We start from the raw sequence: 20,988 nt of genomic DNA, 5'->3' as shown, positions 1-20,988 counted from the left end.
AGAGCAGCCCGGGCTGTGATGAAGGTGAAACATTAACCGCAGGTCGATCCGGGCTGAACAGGCCAGTATTGATCAGCTGTTCTACTAAAACTTTCACGCACTGGGTTTGATCCATTATGAGTCCAGCTCCGGCAGAGTCCGCCCCCTCCACGGGTCTGCCTCTGTCAGTTTCTTCCTCATCGTCAGCATCATCAGGGCAACAGATGAGAGGAACCCTGCTCCTGAGAAGACCATAAAAAACTACATGTTTACAAACTCCTAAAGAAGTATTTCCTGAGACTGCACTCACATCAAACAACACGTCATTAATCTGTCAGCTGACTGATGACGTCAGCTGTTACCTGCATCATGACACCTGACGGATGAACATCAGCTGAGCGCAGGAAGCTCCGAGCTGTCAGGCTGATCGATCATCGGAGGAGGAGGAGGAGCTTCCTGTCCGTCAGCGCGCCCTCTGATTGGCTGCGGCCACCTGTTCACGTGAAGCCCGTGTGGAGTGTTGAAGCCACGAGAATGAGGACAGAGAGGCGCGCGGGCAGGACGACGCCGCTGGAGCGGAGACAGAGACAGACGGTGCTCAGCCGAGCTGCAGGTAACACTGCACAGACACACACAGACACACAATACACACAGAACACAGACACACACACACTGCACAGACACACACAGACACACAATACACACAGAACACAGACACACACACACTGCACAGACAGACACACAATACACACAGAACACAGACACACACAGACAATACGCACAGACACACACACAATACGCACAGACACACACAGAACACACACACACAGAACACAGACACACACACACAGACACACAGAACACAGACAGAACGCACACACACACACAGAACACAGACACACACACAGTTTGTAGTGAAAACCTGTGATGTGTCAACACCTGAACAGCCAGTTAAATCTTTGAAATACAGCCTGTTGCAGGAAGTGTGTGTGTCTGTGTGTGTTTTCTATGTGTGTGTGTGTTGTTTATGTGATGTGCCTGAATGCAGCAGGACACAAATCAGCTGGTAGAACCAGAGTCCAAACAGTTCCTGTCCCATAGGGGGCGCTCTGCAGACAGCCCAGACTGAATGGGGTCCTGTGTGGACCCGCAGAGCCCTGGTCACCCTGCCTTCTTCTGTCTTGCAGTGCCGAGTGTCCTCCTGAGCCCGCCGACATGACGCTGCCCCTCTGCCTGTCCACAGAGGACTTCAGCTACACGTCGACGACCTGTGAGCCTGCCCTGAGCTCCTGCCTGCAGGCGCAGCACTGTGTCGATCAGACCGAGCCCGGCGATGGCAGATCCTCCAGACCAACCAAAAAACGGGTGACGTTTGCCGACCACCAGGGCCTGTCATTAACCCGGGTGAAGGTCTTCTCTGAGTTCAGCGACCCCATCGTTATCCCTCTGCGCGTCCAGCAGATGCTGAGCTCCGCTCTGTCTCCGGCCGCTGAAGAGGACCGGCTGGTGCTGGACTTTGATCAGCCGTCCTCTGACTACCTGCTGTTCCGTCAGAGCCTGGACAGGAACTGTGTGTGCCTGGAGCACTGCGTGTTGAAGGAGAAGTCCTTCACAGGAACTGTAAAGGTGAAAAATGTGTCCTTTGAGAAGGCGGTGCAGCTGCGTGTCACCTTTGACACGTGGAACAGCCACACAGACGTGGACTGCGTCTACGTGAAGGACACGTATCCCAGCTCCTACAGCGACACCTTCTCCTTTGAGGTGCCTCTGCCCGCCGAGCTGCAGCTGCATGAGCGCGTCGAGTTCGCCGTCCGTTACGAGGTGGACGGGCGTGAGCACTGGGACAGTAACCATGGCAACAACTACAGCATCGTCTGGTCCTCTGTGAAGAAGACCCGCAGAGACGCCTGCAGCCGTCACTCGGGCTCCTTGGACTTTGGGATTCACTTTGACCGATACGGCAGCCCCACCTGTTCACACGGGATCTACCCTGACTGGCCGAGTTACGCCGGATACGAGAACATCGGCCCGTACTACTGAACATGTGGACCAATCAGAGACTCGCTTCTAATGAAAGGCATCAGGGTTCGTATCCAATCAGAGAGCAGGAGTCCCTCAGGAGCTGCGTTCAAAGACAACATGTTAAACTGTGTGTTAAGTTTCTGTAGTGAGGATGAAAGAGGCTGCGTCAGACCGCGTCACTGCTGATCCTGAACTCAGAGACTCGCCCTCAGCCTGTCCATCACCACGTCAGGCAGGAGGTGGAGGCCCTGCAGCCGCCTTCAGATCCAGATCATCTTAAAGTTTGATCTTTTATTCTGCTCCAGAAGAAAACATCCTAAATCTGTAACAATCAGCTGCTCAGTGTCCAAAGCGCCTCCCATGTGTTGTGTCAGTCAGCTGATGGCTCGTGGTGGAGACAGTTTGTCTGCAGTGTGTCAGTGTGTGTCTGTAAAGTGAAATGATCCCGAGAACAATAAAAGATGAGTTTTTACATCCACGACTGTTTGTCTGAAAATCACATGAAGAACCGTGGAGTCAGAACATTTGTCATCATGCAGAGGTTTGAGCTGCAGAGCCTGAAACAACACAACAACAACACAACAACAACACAACACCACAAAACAACACAAAAACACCACAACAACAACACAACAGGTCAGTCTGTTACAGCTGCTTCAGCTCCGTGTCATCCTGGTGAGGAAACATTCAGATCAGAGGAGTTAAACATTAAAGAGGGTTAAATCATTCTTTCCAGCAGGGGGCGCTGAAGCCTCCTCACCTGTCCTTTGGATGCTTCTGATGTCTGTGTGTCGCTGAGTGTTCAGACTGCTGCAGTCAGACCGGTTCATCCAGCTTACCGACTGATGAAGGGCGTTCAGAGACTGTGGTGAGTGAGACTGAGTCCAGCTCTGACTGAGTCCAGCTCTGACTGAGTCCAGCTCTGACTGAGTCCAGCTCTGACTGAGTCCGGCTCTGCAGTGTGTACTGGGGAACAGGTTTTACAGTGTCATAACTGTGTGATATTAATGTTGATGATGATGTTTTGTTACATGACAAACACTCAAGAAGGAGGTGAAGTCAGCACGGAGCAAAAACATGTTCATCATGTTTACAGCTCAGATCAGGAAGAGGCTGAGCAGGTCTGAACCAGGAAGAACAGCTGCTCACAAACACTCAGACCAGAGATAGACAGAATAGAACAGAATAGAATAGAATGCCTTTTATTGTCACTATACACAATGAGATTCATGAAGACCAGCTCAGGAGACAAAGCTTCAGCTCATCTTCATCATCATCATCATCACAGCCCAGTGTCTGAACGCTGTCTTCATCTGTCTGTAGTTCTACAGTCAGACAAAGAGGACCTGATCCACCATGTGAGACAGAAATCTTTCACTTTTATTGATCCAGGGTTACATATCTGTGGAGACAGTCTGTGAAGCTGGATTATAAAGTCAGATTATAATCCAGATGTTCAGAGGCGTTCTGTCAAAGTCTGATCTGTGTGTGATGTCAGATCAGAGGACATTTCTGAGGATGTTGTGTTTATTTAAAGTGTCTCAGTCAGACGCTTTCAGGAGGACACGATGGCCGACTCTTTTAAAGACCCTGGAGGAGCTGGGAGAAAAAGAGTTCAAGAAGTTTAAGTGGTTCCTGCAGCAAGAGGAAGTGGACGGCTTCTCGTCTCGTCCCAAAGTGTCCCCTGGAAGACACAGACAGGCTGAACCTGGTGGATAAAACAGAGCAGAAGCTCCAGCAGCAGTCTGTGGAGGTGGTGAAGAAGATTTTAAAGAAGATCCACAGGGATGATCTGCTGCACAGGTTCTCAGACGTCAGTGCAGAAGCTCCAGCAGCAGGACGATGACCTGTGTTACCATAGAAACCTCTCATCACTTTACATTTCACTGACAGGTCTGATGTTTACACTGCTTTAAAATGTTTTTTTGTTTGTGTTGTCCACAGATAGAATGCTGCAGCAGCCAATCACAGGCCGGGAGTCAGCAGGAAACAGGAGTCGCTGCGCTCCAGGATTTGCCGGGCCATCCCACCACTGGATGCCCCGACGTCTTTGTGAAAGCCATTTTACTGCTGCAGTCCAGTCAGACGTCACCTAAGAAGACACGGCCTCACTGAAGGTTTTACATGCACGTCTATGTCAGGTATTACGGTATGAAGACAGAACATGAATTAATCAGCAGCATGAAAATGAATGAAAAGTAAATATTAGTAACTTCTGATGTTCAGGTTCAGTCAGTTCAGTTTTATGTATATAGTGCATTTTACAATCAGAAATTGTCTCAAAGCTCTTCACAGAAACCCAGAACCTGAACCCCCCTAAGAGCACTGTGGCAAGGAAAAACTCCCTTTAAGAGGAAGAAACCTTGAGCAGGACCTGACTACTTAAGGGGGAATATATATCGTCAGTCCATACGTAGTAACCACTGGATGGCCCGACGTCCTTTGATTATCTTCTTGCTCAGTATTAAATACACTAGATGTAAGTAAATGTGGATCCTTTATGTTCACATCAGCACCGTCAACAAATGTGAAACAAGGAATAACTACGCTCCCCTTTGCTGCGTTGTGATTGTGACAGAACACAGGAGGCTCCGCTGGCTTCTGGTGCTGGATGTCCTGACCCCCCCCCTAACCACAGAGTCCTGACAGAGACCCTCTCTCAGTCACATCAACGGAGGGCAGCTCTGCTGTAATGAAGCCAGACTCCAGATTAGGCTTTAAACAGCAGCACTAATCCCAAAAGGTGTAGAACAACTGACATGTCTGAACACTTCAAACTGAATCAGTTCACTCAGCGCTCATCTGATGGAACTGCTTGGATGAGCAGCGAAGGCTCAGGAACAGCTGGGCTGATTTCTGCCCGTCTTCAATACATAAAACCTAAAATCAGGCAGCTCGTCCTGCAGTAAGAGGGACGAGCAGCCGCCTGATGGGCTGAAGTCACAGACAGTGGCGGTTTTGGGCACGGGCAAACCGGGCAGTCGCCTGGGGCGGCATCACACAGGGGGCGGCATGAGCAGTTGGAAAAAATATCATCTGCGCGGCAGCTATGTATATTATAGATCACTGTGTGGAGAATTGGCAAATTAGCGCCCCCTGATGCTGAGAAGCTGCCGTACAGAAGCTCTCCCTCCTTCTTCCTCTCTGTCCTGTCTCCCTCTTCTTCTCCTCTCTCTCTCTCTCTCTCTGTGCTTTCTTCTGTCCAGCAGGGGGTGCTGCACTCTTCTACTCACTTGTCCTCTGTCATCACCTAACAGGAAGTAGAGACATGTTTCAGGGTTTCAGGAAGTGTCTGCTGGTCGTCGGTCAGACTCACAGTGAGACTCAGAGCAGACTGCAGCAGACAGACGTCCCCCTGAGACAGAGACACATGATGGACATCGAATGAGTGGTGAGTGAAACTTGATCTGCTTGGATTGACTGTAAAATACTTAAAATGTGAAATACTTTAAATGTATTCAAACTACATTTGACATGAAATCCAACGAGAACTGTGCAAATATTTCAGCAACACAACACAAAGGGCTTCACAACAACTATACAATACACAAGAAACAACAAAGGACATTTTAGACGCTCGGAGTTAAAACACAAGTGAAAGTGAAAGTTGAGACAGATTCACAGACGTCCACGTCAGAAGTCTTCAGAGTTTAGATGAAGTCTGCTGTCTGTGTCTTTGTGTGTCTGTGACGTTGTTGTTGAGTTGTGTTTATCACTGCTTTGTTTAAACAAAGTGTGGGATTCAGAAACTGTCCTTCTCTGACAGGTGGAGCTGCTGCTGTCAGTAAAGCTGGGATGACGTTTGTCTCACATGTGTCTCTGCTGTGTCTCCACCAGGGGGCTGCAGACCAACATGAGCAGGTAAACACCATGATCACTCCTCACTGTCACCAGCTCGTCTGCAGCTGCTGAAATCAGAGCAGTCCGCTGATGGTTTCTGTCTGTGTCCCAGGAACTCTCAGAGACCAGACCCCTCTGGACCAGAACCACGACTTGGATCTGGAGCCAGCTGTGCGTCCCTCAGGAGTGACCGGTCAAAGGAAGCTGGTCTTGACTTTAAAAGAGGAAGTCCGTCCTTGAAGAAGTAAGACCTCAGGGTGTCCAAACAGCTGCAGCTCAGCTGGTCTTTGGTCTTTGTCCCTGTGAGGAAGTGACACTGCTGTGGCCACAAAGCCGGTCATTGTCTCAGTGAACATACAACAACATGTTAGAGTTAACAAGAGGCAAGAAAAACACACAAAAAGAGACTAAATAAGAACATGACCCCTGACAGATCATTGGTTTATTAAAGTTACAATATTACAATATGAAAGTTCATGTGCTCGTTCTGAATATTCACATCTGTATATAGATACACACCTACCTGCATTCATGTTCAAAGACAAAGACAAATATCCTGAACCAGAACAAACATGTCCAGAAAGTCTCTGTGTTTCACAAGCTCTCAGTCTGTTCCTCTCTGCTGGTGGTCCACATTAAATGCTGTGGAGTCTGTTGAAAAGTCCTCGTTCCATGACCCAGTCACAAGGTTTAGTCCACAAGCAGCATCCTCACAGGTGAGGCAGGTGTGGTGATGCAGTCCTCCTGCTGACCTGCTGGCTCTGGATGTAGACCGGTGTTGGCCCTGTGCCTGACTCGGTTAGATTCCCTGGAAAGCAGGTCTCTGGCTGGTTCTGGTCTTTGGTCAGAGGCTGGACACCCTGCCAGCCAGGCTGGGGTCTCTTTAGGTTGGGTTAGGGTTGGGCAGTGTTGTGGTGCCTGAAGAAGACACAACAGTCCACCTGGATCTCACCACACGAGACATGTCCAGAAGGACACAGGTTGTATCACCTGGTAAAGACCCTGGTTCAGAGGTCTTCTCTGCTACATGTTGAGTCAACAGACAAGCACACAAAACAGACACACGAAAGAAACACACACTCTGCAGCAGCTGCTGTTTCTGCATGTGTGTTGACATCATGTGACATCATGTGGTCTAACTGTTCCTGATTGGTCCACAGAGTCCACCAGCAGAGCTCAGAGACTCCCGGTGGTCCGTCTGCCCAGCAGCATCAGACACAGCTGGACTCCATATTTCTGGTGTGTACATGTAGAACAGCTGCTGGTCCATGTGTTGTGTTGTTGTGTCTCCATGCTGCACTTTGTAGACCAGCGGACTGTCAGTCTGTCCAACATGGACCTGATGTTTGTGTCTCTCTGTTCCAGCTGCTGGAGGACCACATCCTCACTTTTGTGAAGGACGAGCTGAAGAAGATCCAGAAGCTTCTGAGACCAGATTACCCAGAATGCTGTGAGAGCCAGAGGGAGGATGAGGAGGATGAAGAGCAGAGGAGGAGCAGAGAGTCCTTTGTGCAGATCACGGTGGACTTCCTGAGGAGGATGGAGCAGGAGGAGCTGGCTGAGCGTCTGCAGAGCAGTAAGAGGATTTAAGAGCTTTAACATGATGGAAAGAGGAAATGAAGTTTCCATCTACACACTCTGCTGTTAACATGATGCAGACATCTGCAGCACATCTGTCACTTCTGACTGAAGACTGTCAGGAAGTTCAGTCACTCATCACATTTACTGTTTGTTCAGGATCTGCAGCTGCAGAGTGTGGACGTAAACTCAAGTCTAACCTGAAGGAGAGGTTCCAGTGTGTGTTTGAGGGCATCGCTAAAGCAGGAGAGCCGACCCTTCTGAACCAGATCTACACAGAGCTCTACATCACAGAGGGGGGGACTGCAGGGGTCAACGAGGACCATGAGGTCAGACAGATTGAAGCAGCATCCAGGAAAGCACACAGACCAGAAACCCCCATCAGACCAGCAGACCTCTTCAAAGGCCCACCTGGAAGACAGGAACCAATCAGAACAGTGATGACACAGGGAGTGGCTGGCATCGGGAAAACAGTCCTAACACAGAAGTTTAGTCTGGACTGGGCTGAAGACAAAGACCACCAGGACGTCCACTTCACATTTCCATTCACGTTCAGAGAGCTGAATGTGCTGAGAGAGAAACGGTTCAGCTTGGTGGAGCTTCTTCATCACTTCTTCCCTGAAACCAAAGAAGCAGGAATCTGCAGCTTCCAGCACCTCCAGGTGCTCTTCATCTTTGACGGTCTTGATGAGTGTCGACTTCCTCTGGACTTCCACAACACCGAGGTCCTGACCGATGTCACAGAGTCCACCTCAGTGCATGTGCTGCTGACAAACCTCATCAGGGGGAAGCTGCTTCCCTCTGCTCGCCTCTGGATCACCACAAGACCGGCAGCAGCCAATCAGATCCCTCCTGAATGTGTGGACATGGTGACAGAGGTCAGAGGGTTCACCGACCCACAGAAGGAGGAGTACTTCAGGAGGAAGTTCATAGAGGAGGAGCAGGCCAGCAGGATCATCTCCCACATCAAGACATCACGGAGCCTCCACATCATGTGCCACATCCCGGTCTTCTGCTGGATCACTGCTACAGTTCTGGAGGACATGTTGAAGACCAGAGAGGGAGCAGAGCTGCCCAGGACCCTGACTGAGATGTACATCCACCTCTTGGTGGTTCAGGCCAAAGTGAAGAGGGTCAAGTATGAAGGAGGAGCTGAGACAGATCCACACTGGAGTCCAGAGAGCAGGGAGATGATCCGGTCTCTGGGGAAACTGGCTTTTGAGCAGCTGCAGAAAGGAAACCTGATCTTCTATGAGTCAGACCTGACAGAGTGTGGCATCGATATCAGAGCAGCCTCAGTGTGCTCAGGACTGTTCACACAGATCTTTAAAGAGGAGAGAGGCCTGTACCAGGACAAGGTGTTCTGCTTCATCCATCTGAGTGTTCAGGAGTTTCTGGCTGCTCTCCACCTGATCCTCTGTTACACCAACAGTACCACCGAGGGGCTGGAGGACTTCCTGGGAGACGACTACAGACACTCCTCTCTGGATGACTTCCTGAAGAGAGTCATGGAGAAATCCCTCCAAAGTAAAAATGGACACCTGGACCTGGTGGTTCGCTTCCTTCATGGCCTCTCTCTGCAGTCCAACCAGAGGCTCTTAGAAGGCCTGCTGGGTCAGACAGAGACCAGTCCAGGAATCATCCAGAAACTCTTCAGAGGCCTGCTGGGTCAGACAGAGACCAGTCCAGAAACCATCCAGACAGTCATCAAGAACCTGAAGGAGATGAACACTGGTGAAATCTCTCCTGACAGAAGCATCAACATCTTCCACTGTCTGATGGAGATGAACGAGCTCTCAGTCCACCAGGAGATCCAAGAGTTCCTGCAGTCAGGGACCAGATCAGAGAAGAGACTCTCTGAGGTCCACTGTTCAGCTCTGGCCTACATGCTGCAGATGTCAGAGGAGGTTCTGGAGGAGCTGGACCTGAGCAAGTACAACACATCAGAGGAGGGACGACTGAGACTGATCCCAGCTGTGAGGAACTGCAGGAAGTTCCGGTGAGTCCAGATGTGATGATGATTGTGAATCAGTGTAGATTAGTGGCTTCAAAGATCAAAGTCTGGGGCTGATTTCTTCATGACATGTCCAGTTCATCAGATGAACCTCTGTCCATGATAACACGTGTTCTGATGTTTCTCTCATCAGACTTTCTCTCTGTGGACTCTCTGACACTCACTGTGAAGTCCTGGCTTCAGCTCTGAGCTCTGACCCCTCACATCTTAAAGAGCTGGACTTGAGTAACAGCGACCTGCAGGTCCCAGGAGTGACAGTACTCTCTGTTGGTCTGAAGAGTCCAGTCTGTGGACTAAACACACTCAGGTAATGTGTCTGTTGTGTGTTTACAGTGTGAGGGTCACCTGGTTGAGTGTTTTTTTCAGGTCCTCTCCTTTCATCCACCTCACTGCTCTGTTCACCCACTTGACCTCCATGGGACTGACAGCCTTTAGCTGCTTTATCCCCACCTCTGCAGTGCTGCCAGACATGTAGCATGTATTATTTTTGCCTCTGTGTTCCAGGCTGAGTGGCTGTAACCTCTCGGACAGAAGCTGTGAAGTCCTGTCCTCAGTTCTCAGCTCACGTTCCACCAGACTGACAGAGCTGGACCTAAGTAACAGTGACCTGCAGGATCCAAGAGTGACAGTACTCTCTGTTGGTCTGAAGAGTCCAGTCTGTGGACTAAACACACTCAGGTAATAGTCAGTTGTGTTGTTTACAGTGTGAGGGTCACCTGGTTGAGTGTTTTTTTTCAGGTCCTCTCCTTTCATCCACCTCACTGCTCTGTTCACCCACTTGACCTCCATGGGACTGACAGCCTTTAGCTGCTTTATCCCCACCTCTGCAGTGCTGCCAGACATGTAGCATGTATTATTTTTGCCTCTGTGTTCCAGGCTGAGTGGCTGTAACCTCTCGGACAGAAGCTGTGAAGTCCTATCCTCAGTTCTCAGCTCACAGTCCTCCAGGCTGACAGTGCTGGACCTGAGTAACAACAACCTGCTGGATCTAGGAGTGAGGCTGCTCTCTGTGGGACTGAAGAGTTCTGACTGTGGACTGGAGAATCTCAGGTCAAGCTGTTTACAGTGTCAGCTGTTTAAGATGGAGAATCCTTCATGAGACAACACACTAAATATTGGACAGTGATGTATTGTTGTGTCCTCCTCTTTAGGATGAGCAGCTGTAACCTCTCAAAGAGGAGTGTTGATGAACTGTTTTCAGTTCTCAGCACACAGTCCTCCAGTCTGAGACATCTGGACCTGACAAAGAACCAGCTGGGACCATCAGCAAAGAAGCTCTATGTCTGCTGTAAACAGACTGCTGTCCTGTGAGTCATGTGGTTCTTTTTGTACTTTAAATCTTCTCATGATTATCCAGTCTAAGCTGATCTGTGTGACAGAAACAACACATGATGAGATGGGCATTGGCTTTAGGAAGACCAGAACTGCCAGACCCATTAAGATTCAGGGGAGGAAGTGGAGCCAGTCAAACACTATAAGTACTTGAACTGTATCCTGGACTGGACGACACACTGCTGCTGTGTACAAGAAGGGGACAAGCAGACTCTGTTTTCTGAGGAAGCTCAGATCCTTCAATGTGTGCAGCAACATGCTGGAGACCTTCTACAGTCGGCTGTAGCCAGCACCATCTACTGTGCTGTGGCCGGCTGGGGGAGCAGCATCAGTGCCAGAGCTCATTGGTGTAATCTGATTACTTGTTCAGTCTGTACTCAGTGTGGGTGGAGTTATTGTTATTGTTATATTAGCTGGAGCTCAGCACACACGTGCCCTAGTTGCAGGCCAGTTGTTGCACCACTGATGTGTGTGCTTGTGTGCGCAAAAGGGGTAAATGTGAAGTAGTGTGAAGTGCTTTGAGTACCCAAGTAGGTAGAAAAGCGCTATATAAGTACAGACCATTTATGGTACCATGTGATGACTCAGCATGTTCTGACATGAACCTGTGTGTCCTTCAGAGTGAAACGTACAGACCCTTTCCAAAACATTAGAATATCAAGGAAATTTTTTACAAAATTTGGGCTTCCAGCTCATAAAACCCACAAAAACAGGAATTGAAAAAATTAGAATATTGTGAAGAAATCAGCCCAAATTATGCAGGCCATGAATGTTATAAACTGAAAGTCACACATCTCATCTACTGAACTCAAAGCACCTCCACAGACTTCTCCAGGTGTCTTTAAATTGCTTCATGCATATCAATGGAAAGTCTAGTGTAAGGGCAATATGTGGCAGAAGAACATGCACCAGCACCAGAGAGGACCGTGGGCTTCAGTGGATTATCAAACAGGATTCTGTCAGAGATCGGGCAGAGATCCAGAAAGAGTGGAATGAGGCGGGAGTCACCACAGTCAAACACCACCACATTCAGACGCATCCAGGAGATGTGCTACAGCTACAGTTGGGCCAAGGAGAAGAAGGACTGGACTGTTAGCCAGTGGTCCAAGGTCCTCTTTTCCGATGAAAGTAAAGTGTGCCTTTCATTCGGGAATCAAGGTCCAAGGGTTTGGAAGACGGGTGAGGAACAGAACCCAAGCTGCTTAGGTGAAGTGTGACAGCCTCAATGCCACAGCGCACCAAGGCAGTGTTTAAGGCAAAGGAATTCCCAACCAAGTATTGACATATCGCTTAGACCAGGGGTCTCAAAGTCAATTTACCTGGCCGCTGGGGGTCGAGTCTGGGTGAGGCCGCATTTAGTATTCCACAAAAAAGGGTTTCAAATATTCCAAAAAAATACTGGTGCAATCTTCTCAATCTTTATTAATAACAGGTCAGAATAGGGATGAAAATTATGGATTAATTCATTAATCATTAGTTGAATGACCTTATCGATCGATTAATGATTAATTGATAAGCTGGGATTTTCCTGGTCCTGAATTTCCCTCAGTTTCACTAAGATTAAAAGCTAAACATTGTTTACTAATTAAAAACTGCACGTCATATTCCTTAATGAGTGATTTGCTGTCCCATGGATACAGTACAAACAAGGATATTTATGTAGAATAACAAAATCAATTGTGAATAGAAATTAAATTAATAAGTTGTTCACTGGCTCCTCATACAGACATGTCCAGGAGTCAGGCGTGTGCGCAGTGTGTTTACAGAGAGGGCAGCTACTGAGAACACGGGTTCTGTTCAACTAGCATCCTGATTAAAAAGCAAGACTTTTTGACTTTTCTATAGTCTATGAAAGTTGAACTTTTAGAATGGAATTATGAAAATAAATGAACTTTTCCTTTATATTCTAATTTTTTGGAAAGGGCCTGTATGTTGATTCTGATGAGGCTCTTTTTTTATACAGGACTGATGCACCATTCATTCTCAAGGACCAGATCATCTCCAGCAGCACTCTGGTCTCTGTAGGACCTCCTGCTGTCTTCCAGCTGAGACCAAAGACAGAGAAGGTTGGGGCTCTGAGCAGACTGACTGTTGGAGAAAGAAATGTGTGGAAGACAAACAGAACCATCTTATTGGTGGGAGAATCAGGATCAGGAAAATCTACTCTGATCAATGCTCTGATCAACTACAGCATGGGAGTGAAGTTTGAGGATGAAGTCTGGTTTAACATCGTGGAGGAAGAGGAGAGGAGACGTCAGACATCAGATGTGATGGTGTATGAGATCTTTGGTTTTGAAGGAGAAGCTCTGCCCTACTCTCTGACCATCATCGACACTCCTGGATTTGGAGACACCAGAGGAATCAAATATGATGACATCATCAGTCAGAGATTATTGGACCTGTTCAGATCAGAGGATGGAGTTCATGAAGGTCATGCAGTGGGTCTGGTGATGAAGGCGTCAGATAATCAACTGAGTGACCGTCTGTCCTATGTCTTAAACTCAGTGATGTCTCTGTTTGATAAAAACATGGAGAAAAACATCGTAGCTCTGATCACACACTCAGATGGAAGAAAACCTGAAAATGCTCTTAAAACTCTTAAAGCTGCAAAAGTGAAATGTTCCAGAGACTTCCTGTTCCTTCCTGTTCACTTCCTGTTTAATAACATCCAGCATGAAGACAGAACAGAGGACAGAGAACATCTGGAACATGCTGCTGAAATATCAGAGAGAGGAATGAAGCAGTTTACTGACTTTCTGGAACAAACTGAAACTCAGAGCCTGAAAACTGCTGAAGTGATGAAAGAAAGAACCAGACTGACAGCCTGCATCCAAAACCTGCAAGACAGGATCAGACTGACTGAACTGAGACAGACAGAAATCAGACAGACTGAAGAAGCTCTGAAGGAACATGAAGAAGAGATGAAGAAGAACGAGAAGTTCACTATAGAAGTTGATGAAGTCTACAAAGAGAAAGAACCCATTGATGGAGGGAGGAGGTGGTGGGTGTGGGGGTTGGTGTTTTATGATGGAGCTGTCTGCTGTAAAGTCTGTGAGGAGAACTGTCACTATCCTGGATGTACGATGGCCTGGAGTCCTAAGCACTGTGAGGTGATGAAAGATGGCCGCTGTACTGTTTGTACCAAGAAGTGTCCTGCATCAGATCATGTGAAGGAAAAGTGGATCTATGAGATCAAGACCAGGAGAGTTCAGAGAACTTTAAAAGAAATAAAGGAGAAGTATGAGAAGAATCAAAGAGAAGGAGAGAAGAAGAAGAGTCTTTCAGAAGGTCTGGAGGAGGAACTGAAGCGACTGACAGCAGAGGAGTCTCAGCTGTTGGATGAGTTCTACCAACATGTGGTCAGACTGGAGCAGATCGCCCTGAAGGTGGATTCAGTGTCCACTCATGTCCACCTGGACTTCCTGATAGAGAAGATGAAGGAGAGAGGAGACACAGAGAAGGTCCAGAAGCTGCAGGAGATGAAGACAAGAGAGGGTGAATGGATCAGAGTAGCTCTGAAGTACATGATGAGACTAAAGCTTACATGGAACCAACTTTGGTGATTGAATCAGATGGTTCTGTGTTAACAGGAAACAGTGACTACTTCTGATTGTGTGTGTGATCATCATTTAATATCTGCAGTATGTAATAATCAAAGCCTGCTGGAGGAGGTACTCTGATTACTTCTAGAGGTGGAAGCACAGTGAAACTCTGAGAGGCCCACTCCCCTTCCAGACTCTTGGTAATGACCCAAATATGATGTAATGTAGCGGGGTCACTGTGAGTTTTGCTTCACTCAGCGTGTTCTTCATCATGAGTCCATCCTCACTTCTCATCAGAACCATGGAGGAGTGAATGCAGGCTGTGAGCAGCAGGTCATCAGTGACTCTGAGTGCTGAGTGTGTGGTTGTGAGTCTGCAGGTGTTCCTGCTGGTTCTGGTTCTTCGTGTCTTTCTGCTGAGTGACATCTGATTCATCATCACATCATAAAATGATCTGTAAATAAAGCCTGATGTTTCACCCTGAGCTTTGTCTGCAGGCGTCTGTGAGGTCACAGCTGTGCTGCAGGAAACAGATGAAGCTTCAGAGAGCTGCTGCTGGATCTGCAGTGGCTCCGATCAGAGCTTCAGCTCTCAGAGTCCCTGCAGGTGCTGCTGCAGCTGGCTTAAAGGGAAGTTTCCACATCAGTAAGTACTGAGACATCTGAGACCTGGAGGAGAGTCAGCCTGACCACTAGAGGGCGGTCATCAACAGGGATTCACACCGACCAGCACTGTGTGTGTGTGTGTGTTTGATCAGCTGCTGTCTGATGAACAACAATCAAAGTGATGAGACCACGTTTACACGATGATCAGTCTGACCTGAGATCAGTGACTCAGAGACATGTTGTCATGTTCAACATGTGGAAAGACCGCAGACCGTCTGCAGTCCAGTCCAGGTCCTGTGAGCACAGCCTGGTCTGCATCATGGCCTCCAGCTCCCTGAAACCATCATGTCCATCACATGTCTCAGGCTGTATCTAATGAAATGAGACTTTTGTTTTTATTGAACTTTGAGTGGCTCAGTGCTGCAGTTACACATCCTGTCCAGCAGGGGGAGACAGAGCCCTGCATGTGCTGTCCACATGAGGACGAGGCCTGTGACATCATCAGTTGTTTATTGTTGTTTGTCTCATATTTTCAGACATGCTGCACATGCTGCACACTCCAAAGAGTTAAGATTAAGAAACCTTTATTAGTCCCACAATGGGGATGATGATGTCATTATATTCATTGATCATCTCTGAGTCTGGGTTAGTGCAGGATTCTGTTGGAAGCAGAGGGCCGCTGTCCCTCCTCCTCCTCCCCCCTCTCCCCCTCTTCCTCTCCCCCCCCCCCCCCCCCCCCCTCCTCCTCCTCCTCCTCTTCCCCCCTCTCCCCCCTCCTCCTCCTCCTCCTCCTGTGTTTAGAGCAGGAGGAAGAGGAGGAGGAGGAGGAGGAGGGCTCAGAGGTCTGACGCAGCGTGCGAAGCTGCGCCTCGCTTCCACTCCCTGCAGCAGGAAGACTCACACAGCGGCTCGGAAAGCTCAGAACCGCACGGATCCACCCGCGCAGAGAGACCCGCAGGAGGCGATGAGGACGGCGGCGGTGGACCGAGGACAGCCGCAGCCCCGGGCCTCGGGCTCGGTGTTGGACGCGGAGCTGTAGCCGCGGAGCTTTCATTGTGTGCTGGCTGAGTGGCGCAGGAGAGGAGGATGCCTCCGCGGCCGAGCCCGCAGAAACACGCCTTGATTCCCCGACGTGAAGCGGCTCTTCTCTGCGGTCTGTGGTTCTGGAGCGCGCTGATTTCTGAGGGACTCCGTCCATCATGCTGCCCGCTCAGGATCCATGAAAACTCTCAATGAAAACAAGGAGGAGGAGGAGGAGGGGGGGTCCGGCCGCGGCGCCATGGAGGACAAGGAGAACAACCTGAGGACCGCGAGGCTGTGGAGGGACGCCGCGCTGCGCTCCAGGAAGCTGCGCAGCAACCTGCGCCAGCTCACCCTCTGCTCCAAGAACAACCAGATAGAACTGCCCGAGGACTTAGCCGAGATAGAGGCGCTCAACCTGGGAAACAACTGCCTGCAGGAGCTGCCGGACGGGCTGGGCTCCACCCTCGACAACCTGCGCATCCTGGTCCTCCGCAGGAACAAGTTCACTGCCGTCCCCTGGGTGGTGTTCGAGCTGGGACAGCTGGTGGAGCTCGACATAAGCCACAACTGCCTGAGAAGCCTGTCTGAAGGTGTGGGTCAGCTGAGGGGCCTGAAGAAGCTCTGCATCAGCCACAACAAAATCCAGAGTCTGCCGGCTCAGGTCGGGGTGCTTCAGTCTCTGGAGGAGCTCGACATCAGCTTCAACGACCTGCACGAGCTCCCCAGGTCTTTCTCCAACCTCACCAGGCTGCGGACTCTGGACGCAGACCACAACAAGCTGAACCAGTTCCCTCCTGAGATCCTGGCCCTCAGTGAGCTGGAAGAGCTCGACTGCTCCGGGAACAAGTTTGAGGTGTTACCAGCGGACATCATGAAGCTGCAGTCCATCAAAATCCTGTGGCTCAGCAGCCTCCACATGTCCATCCTACCTGACTCCTTCTGCCACCTGCACAACCTGGAGAGCCTGATGCTGGACGGGAACCACCTCAGAGCACTGCCGCCCTCCTTCGGTCACCTGCAGAAACTCAAAATGATCAATTTGTCCTCCAACGACTTTGAGAACTTTCCTCAGGTGGTTTTAAGCATCACAGGATTGGAGGAACTGTATCTGAGCAGGAACAATCTGACCCACATTCCAGAGGACGTGGGTCAGCTGGTGAAGCTGGTGAACCTCTGGCTGGACAATAACAGCATCACCTACCTGCCGGACTCCATCGTGGAGCTGGAGAAGTTGGAGGAGCTTGTTTTACAGGGTAACCAAATAGCCATTCTTCCAGATAATTTCGGGAAGCTGTCCAAAGTGAACATTTGGAAGGTGAAGGACAACCCCCTCATCCAGCCCCCCTACGAGGTGTGCATGAAGGGGATCCCGTACATCGCGGTCTATCAGAAGGAGCTGGCTCAGTCGCAGCTGGCTGTGAAGCCGCGGCTGAAACTCGTCCTGATGGGGATGAAGGACGCCGGGAAAACCCAGCTGAGGCAGAGCGTAGTGAGCACGCAGCAGGACCCCCAGGGAACCCAGGGACACCGAGGAATCGAGGTCACTAACTGGGTGGCAGACGCCGATCGCCACCTCACGTTTCTGGTGTACGACTTGTCAGGGAAGCAAAACTACGACCTCATCAAACCGTTCTTTCTCTCCCCCGGTGCTCTCTACGTTCTTGTTATCAACCTCCACGCGTACTCCCCCAAGAACTTTTACCCCCACGTCGGGTATTTCCTCCACCTGCTCTGTGCCAAAGTACCCCACGCCGTTGTGTGCTTGGTGGGGACGCATGCAGACCTGTGTGGAGAGGTGGAGGTGGAGGAGAAGACCCTGGACATCCACAGGCAGATTGGCCTGCAGGAGAAGAGGGACATCCAGAGCCTGAGGAGCCTGGCTCAGCAGGTGGACTGGGCTCTGGAGCAGGGCTACAGTGTCCGGAGCTCCAGCCCTCACGTCCTCTTTTACGGTGTCTCTGACAGGAACCTGAGGCGCCGGAAAGCCCAGCTGCAGTACATGCTGAACCACCGGCTGCAGATCCTGTCGCCGGTCCTGAGTGTGAGCTGCATGGGGAGCCAGAGGAACATCCAGAGGCTGAGGGAGAAGCTCATGTCCGTCGCAGACCACAGGGAGATCTTCCCCAACCTCCACCGTGTGTTGCCAAAGTCCTGGCAGATGCTGGAGGAGCTGCACTTTAAGCCCAAAGACCTGTGGCTGTCGTGGTGGGACTCTGCTCGTCTGGGCCTCCAGGCCGGGCTCACGGAGGACCGACTGCAGAGCGCCCTGTCCTACCTGCACGAGAGCGGGAAGCTGCTGTACTTTGAGGACAGCCTCACCCTGAAGGAGTACGTTTTTCACAATCTTCCACGATTCATCGCCATCCTTAACGTCTTCTTTCAGAGGGACGAGTCCACGCTGCTGGACCGGCTCCTCTCAGAGGGGGAGAGGGGGGACAAAGGGAGGGTGAGTCTGGTTATAGAGGACGAGAAGGGAGAGACACTCAGGGTCACCCATCTGCAGCACCACGTAGAGGGCTTCCTCCAGCATGGCCTCCTGCCCTCCAACGTCATCCGCCTGCTCCTCCGACCGCTCATCCAGACCCAGCAGGACCTCCACCTCATCATGGAGCTTCTGGAGAAGATGGGGATCTGCTACTGCATCAACAAACCCCGCAGCAAGCCTCTGAACGGAGCCACTGTGTGGTACAAGTTCCCAAGCTATGTGAACAACGAGGAGGCCCAGGTGGAGGCCTCCGCCGGCGGGAGCTGTCTGCCTCTGTGTCCGTCCTTCTCTGTGGAGCAGCTGCACATCCAGTACAGCTTCCCCTTCCTGTTCCCCCCCGGACTGTTTGCACGTTTCAGCGTGCAGATCAACAGCCACGTGGTCCAGCGCTCCGACGGCAGGCGGCAGATCGTCGCCTATCGAGGTAAAGTGCCCGTGGTGATCAGCCACCGGCCCTCCACGGGGAAGCAGCAGGAGGAGACTCTGTCCATCGCCAGCCACGCCTCGCTGCCAAACATCTGGACCGCATGGCAGGCCGTCATGCCGCTGGTGGAGGAGCTGAACATGCTGCTGCAGGAGTGGCCCGGCCTGCACTACTCTGTACATATACTCTGTTCCAAGTGCCTGAAGAGAGGCTCGTCCAGCCCGCACGCCTTCCCAGGTAGGTGCTCCACCGCTGCACCTCACACACACCTGTCAGGTGACACCACAGGCTGAACCAACAGCTGGGGGCCCTGGTCTGACATGGGCCTCTGACATCAGGCTGGACAGACAGGAAGACGGGAGGACGGGGGGGACACAGAGCTGCAGTCTTAGCTTCAGATGTCCTGTAGCTGCTCAGCTGCTCTCACACGCTGTCATGTGACAGAATGTGGAGATGACATCATTCAGACACATTAGATTATCTGCATTCAGGAGCTGTTTGTGTGTGTCTGTGTGTGTGTGTTTGTGTGCCATGGAGATGACACAGATCTGACTTTCAGGAATTTGGTGCACACAGCTGTGTGTGTTGTGTGTCTGTGTGATGCTGACACAGTTTCCTTCACAGATGTTGGTGTAGTGTGAAATAGCTCTGCTGACTCTTTGGCTCCATGCTCTCTCTCTCTGTGTGTGTGTGTGTGTGTGTGTGTGTGTGTGTGTGTGTGTGTGTGTGTGTGTGTGTGTGTGTGTGTGTGTGTGTGTGTGTGTGTGTGTGTGGTGTGTGTGTGTGTGTGTGTGTGTGTGTGTGTGTGTGTGTGTGTGTGTGTGTGTGTGTGTGTGTGTGTTACAGATGAGCTCAGATTTGACTTTATTGTGATGCTAACAGGTCTATGCTAACTTGCTAACAGGTCTATGCTAACATGCTAACAGGTCTATGCTAACATGCTAAGTGTGTTAATGTTGCAGGTCTGTCGTTGATTTGTGAGCAGTGACTGACGTGTGTTTCAGGACACAGACAGCTGATGGATGGGGGACAGGGGACAGGGGACGGGGGACAGGGACTACTGTGTGCTTCAAACGTGTGACACGAGGGTCGATGTGTGTCTGTGCTGGCGCTGATGCAGAGTGTGTGTTTGATCACAGCGCTGATGTTTAACCAGTCGTCTCTGATAAGAATTCCTCCCGGAGTTTTCTTTGTGTGCGGGCGGATCAGGAAGTGTGTTCAGTTTGTGCGTCTGACAAAGAAAACAGATTTTTATCGTGCAGTCACTTCCTCCCAGTGACTGCACCGAGGTTAGATTCACAGGATGGACCCTGAGCGGGTGGAGAGGGCGGAGAGGGCAGTGATCCAGTCAGAGGACAGGAGAGGGTTAACTGGAGACCTGGTACAGTTCAGGATGTGGTCTGTGTTCCTGCTGGACTGTTTGCAGGCGTACAGAGGACACACACACACACACACACACACACCTTTACACTGTGATCCTGCTCAGTGTTGGCCTTTTATGGTCATGATATTTTTGGTTCAGCTCCGCTCAGCTGGACAGACTAAACACACAGAGTGTGTGAGCGTGTGTGTGTGAGTGTGTGTGTGTTTTTTCTGCCCGGGTTTTGTGAATTGTTGTTGTGCTTCCTCCTTTTGTCACTGTGGTGATGTGTGTGTGTGTGTGTGGGGCTTTGGGCCCCTGATGGTCCAGCATGGTGTGATCCACAGGATGAGCAGAGTCCAAAACACCACGCACACAGAGTTCTGCAGGAGATGCTGTGACTCAGAATGTCTGGACCTCCTCACATGTTCTGGATCTTGGTCCTTCCTCTCTGCGGCTCCCGGCTGATAATCCAGCCCTGAGCGGGGGTATTTCAGGCCCTGTTAAACCTTCAGGAGTCGAGTTGGTTCCAAATTAGACGAACACAGAAATAGATCCTGAGCTGATCCTGGCTGCAGAGCTCAGACTCACACGGCTGCAGGTCAGTGTCATGGAGTCCACTGTAGAGTCTGTTTGGAGGAGAGTCCAGGGTCTGGAGCTCACAGAGGGTTAATGTGTGCTGATCAGTTATTGATGACAGACCTTCTGTTCACACTGATCAGAGGACATGTGGACCGTCTGAGCTCCGTGTGTTGCGGCTCGGGTTGAAACACTTTCACTCGGC

The 20,988-nt window shown here is 50.5% G+C and overlaps 2 protein-coding genes across 2 annotated transcripts in view; both read left to right on the top strand.

Moving 5' to 3' along the window:
• Positions 1 to 434: 434 nt before the first annotated feature.
• ppp1r3b (protein phosphatase 1, regulatory subunit 3B) lies at positions 435 to 2,473 on the top strand. The gene is made up of 2 exons (XM_028418122.1): positions 435 to 592; positions 1,167 to 2,473. The coding sequence occupies exon 2, from the start codon at positions 1,195 to 1,197 to the stop codon at positions 2,017 to 2,019; it is 825 nt and encodes a 274-aa protein (XP_028273923.1). The 5' UTR covers positions 435 to 592; positions 1,167 to 1,194; the 3' UTR covers positions 2,020 to 2,473.
• Positions 2,474 to 5,226: 2,753 nt separating this feature from the next.
• The window catches only part of mfhas1 (multifunctional ROCO family signaling regulator 1), a 23,119-nt gene continuing 7,357 nt past the window's right edge, over positions 5,227 to 20,988 (top strand). Inside the window, exons 1-12 of the mRNA XM_028418529.1 lie at positions 5,227 to 5,392; positions 5,768 to 5,862; positions 5,954 to 6,085; positions 7,002 to 7,080; positions 7,207 to 7,417; positions 7,579 to 9,418; positions 9,567 to 9,740; positions 9,938 to 10,111; positions 10,310 to 10,483; positions 10,585 to 10,740; positions 12,729 to 14,324; positions 16,098 to 19,081. Coding sequence (XP_028274330.1) covers positions 5,813 to 5,862; positions 5,954 to 6,085; positions 7,002 to 7,080; positions 7,207 to 7,417; positions 7,579 to 9,418; positions 9,567 to 9,740; positions 9,938 to 10,111; positions 10,310 to 10,483; positions 10,585 to 10,740; positions 12,729 to 14,324; positions 16,098 to 19,081 — 7,570 coding nt within the window. The 5' untranslated portion in view covers positions 5,227 to 5,392; positions 5,768 to 5,812. The remainder of the gene's footprint in view (positions 5,393 to 5,767; positions 5,863 to 5,953; positions 6,086 to 7,001; positions 7,081 to 7,206; positions 7,418 to 7,578; positions 9,419 to 9,566; positions 9,741 to 9,937; positions 10,112 to 10,309; positions 10,484 to 10,584; positions 10,741 to 12,728; positions 14,325 to 16,097; positions 19,082 to 20,988) is intronic.

Source organism: Parambassis ranga, chromosome 12 (genome assembly GCF_900634625.1).
Source record: "Parambassis ranga chromosome 12, fParRan2.1, whole genome shotgun sequence".
NCBI classification, from domain to species: domain Eukaryota; kingdom Metazoa; phylum Chordata; class Actinopteri; family Ambassidae; genus Parambassis; species Parambassis ranga.
Note: the sequence above shows the minus strand (reverse complement) of the source record. Positions and strands in the feature narration are given on the sequence as shown.

Coding starts and splice junctions, on each gene's coding strand:
- ppp1r3b (XM_028418122.1), top strand. CDS start 1,195: ATGACGCTGCCCCTCTGCCTGTCCACAGAGGACTTCAGCTACACGTCG.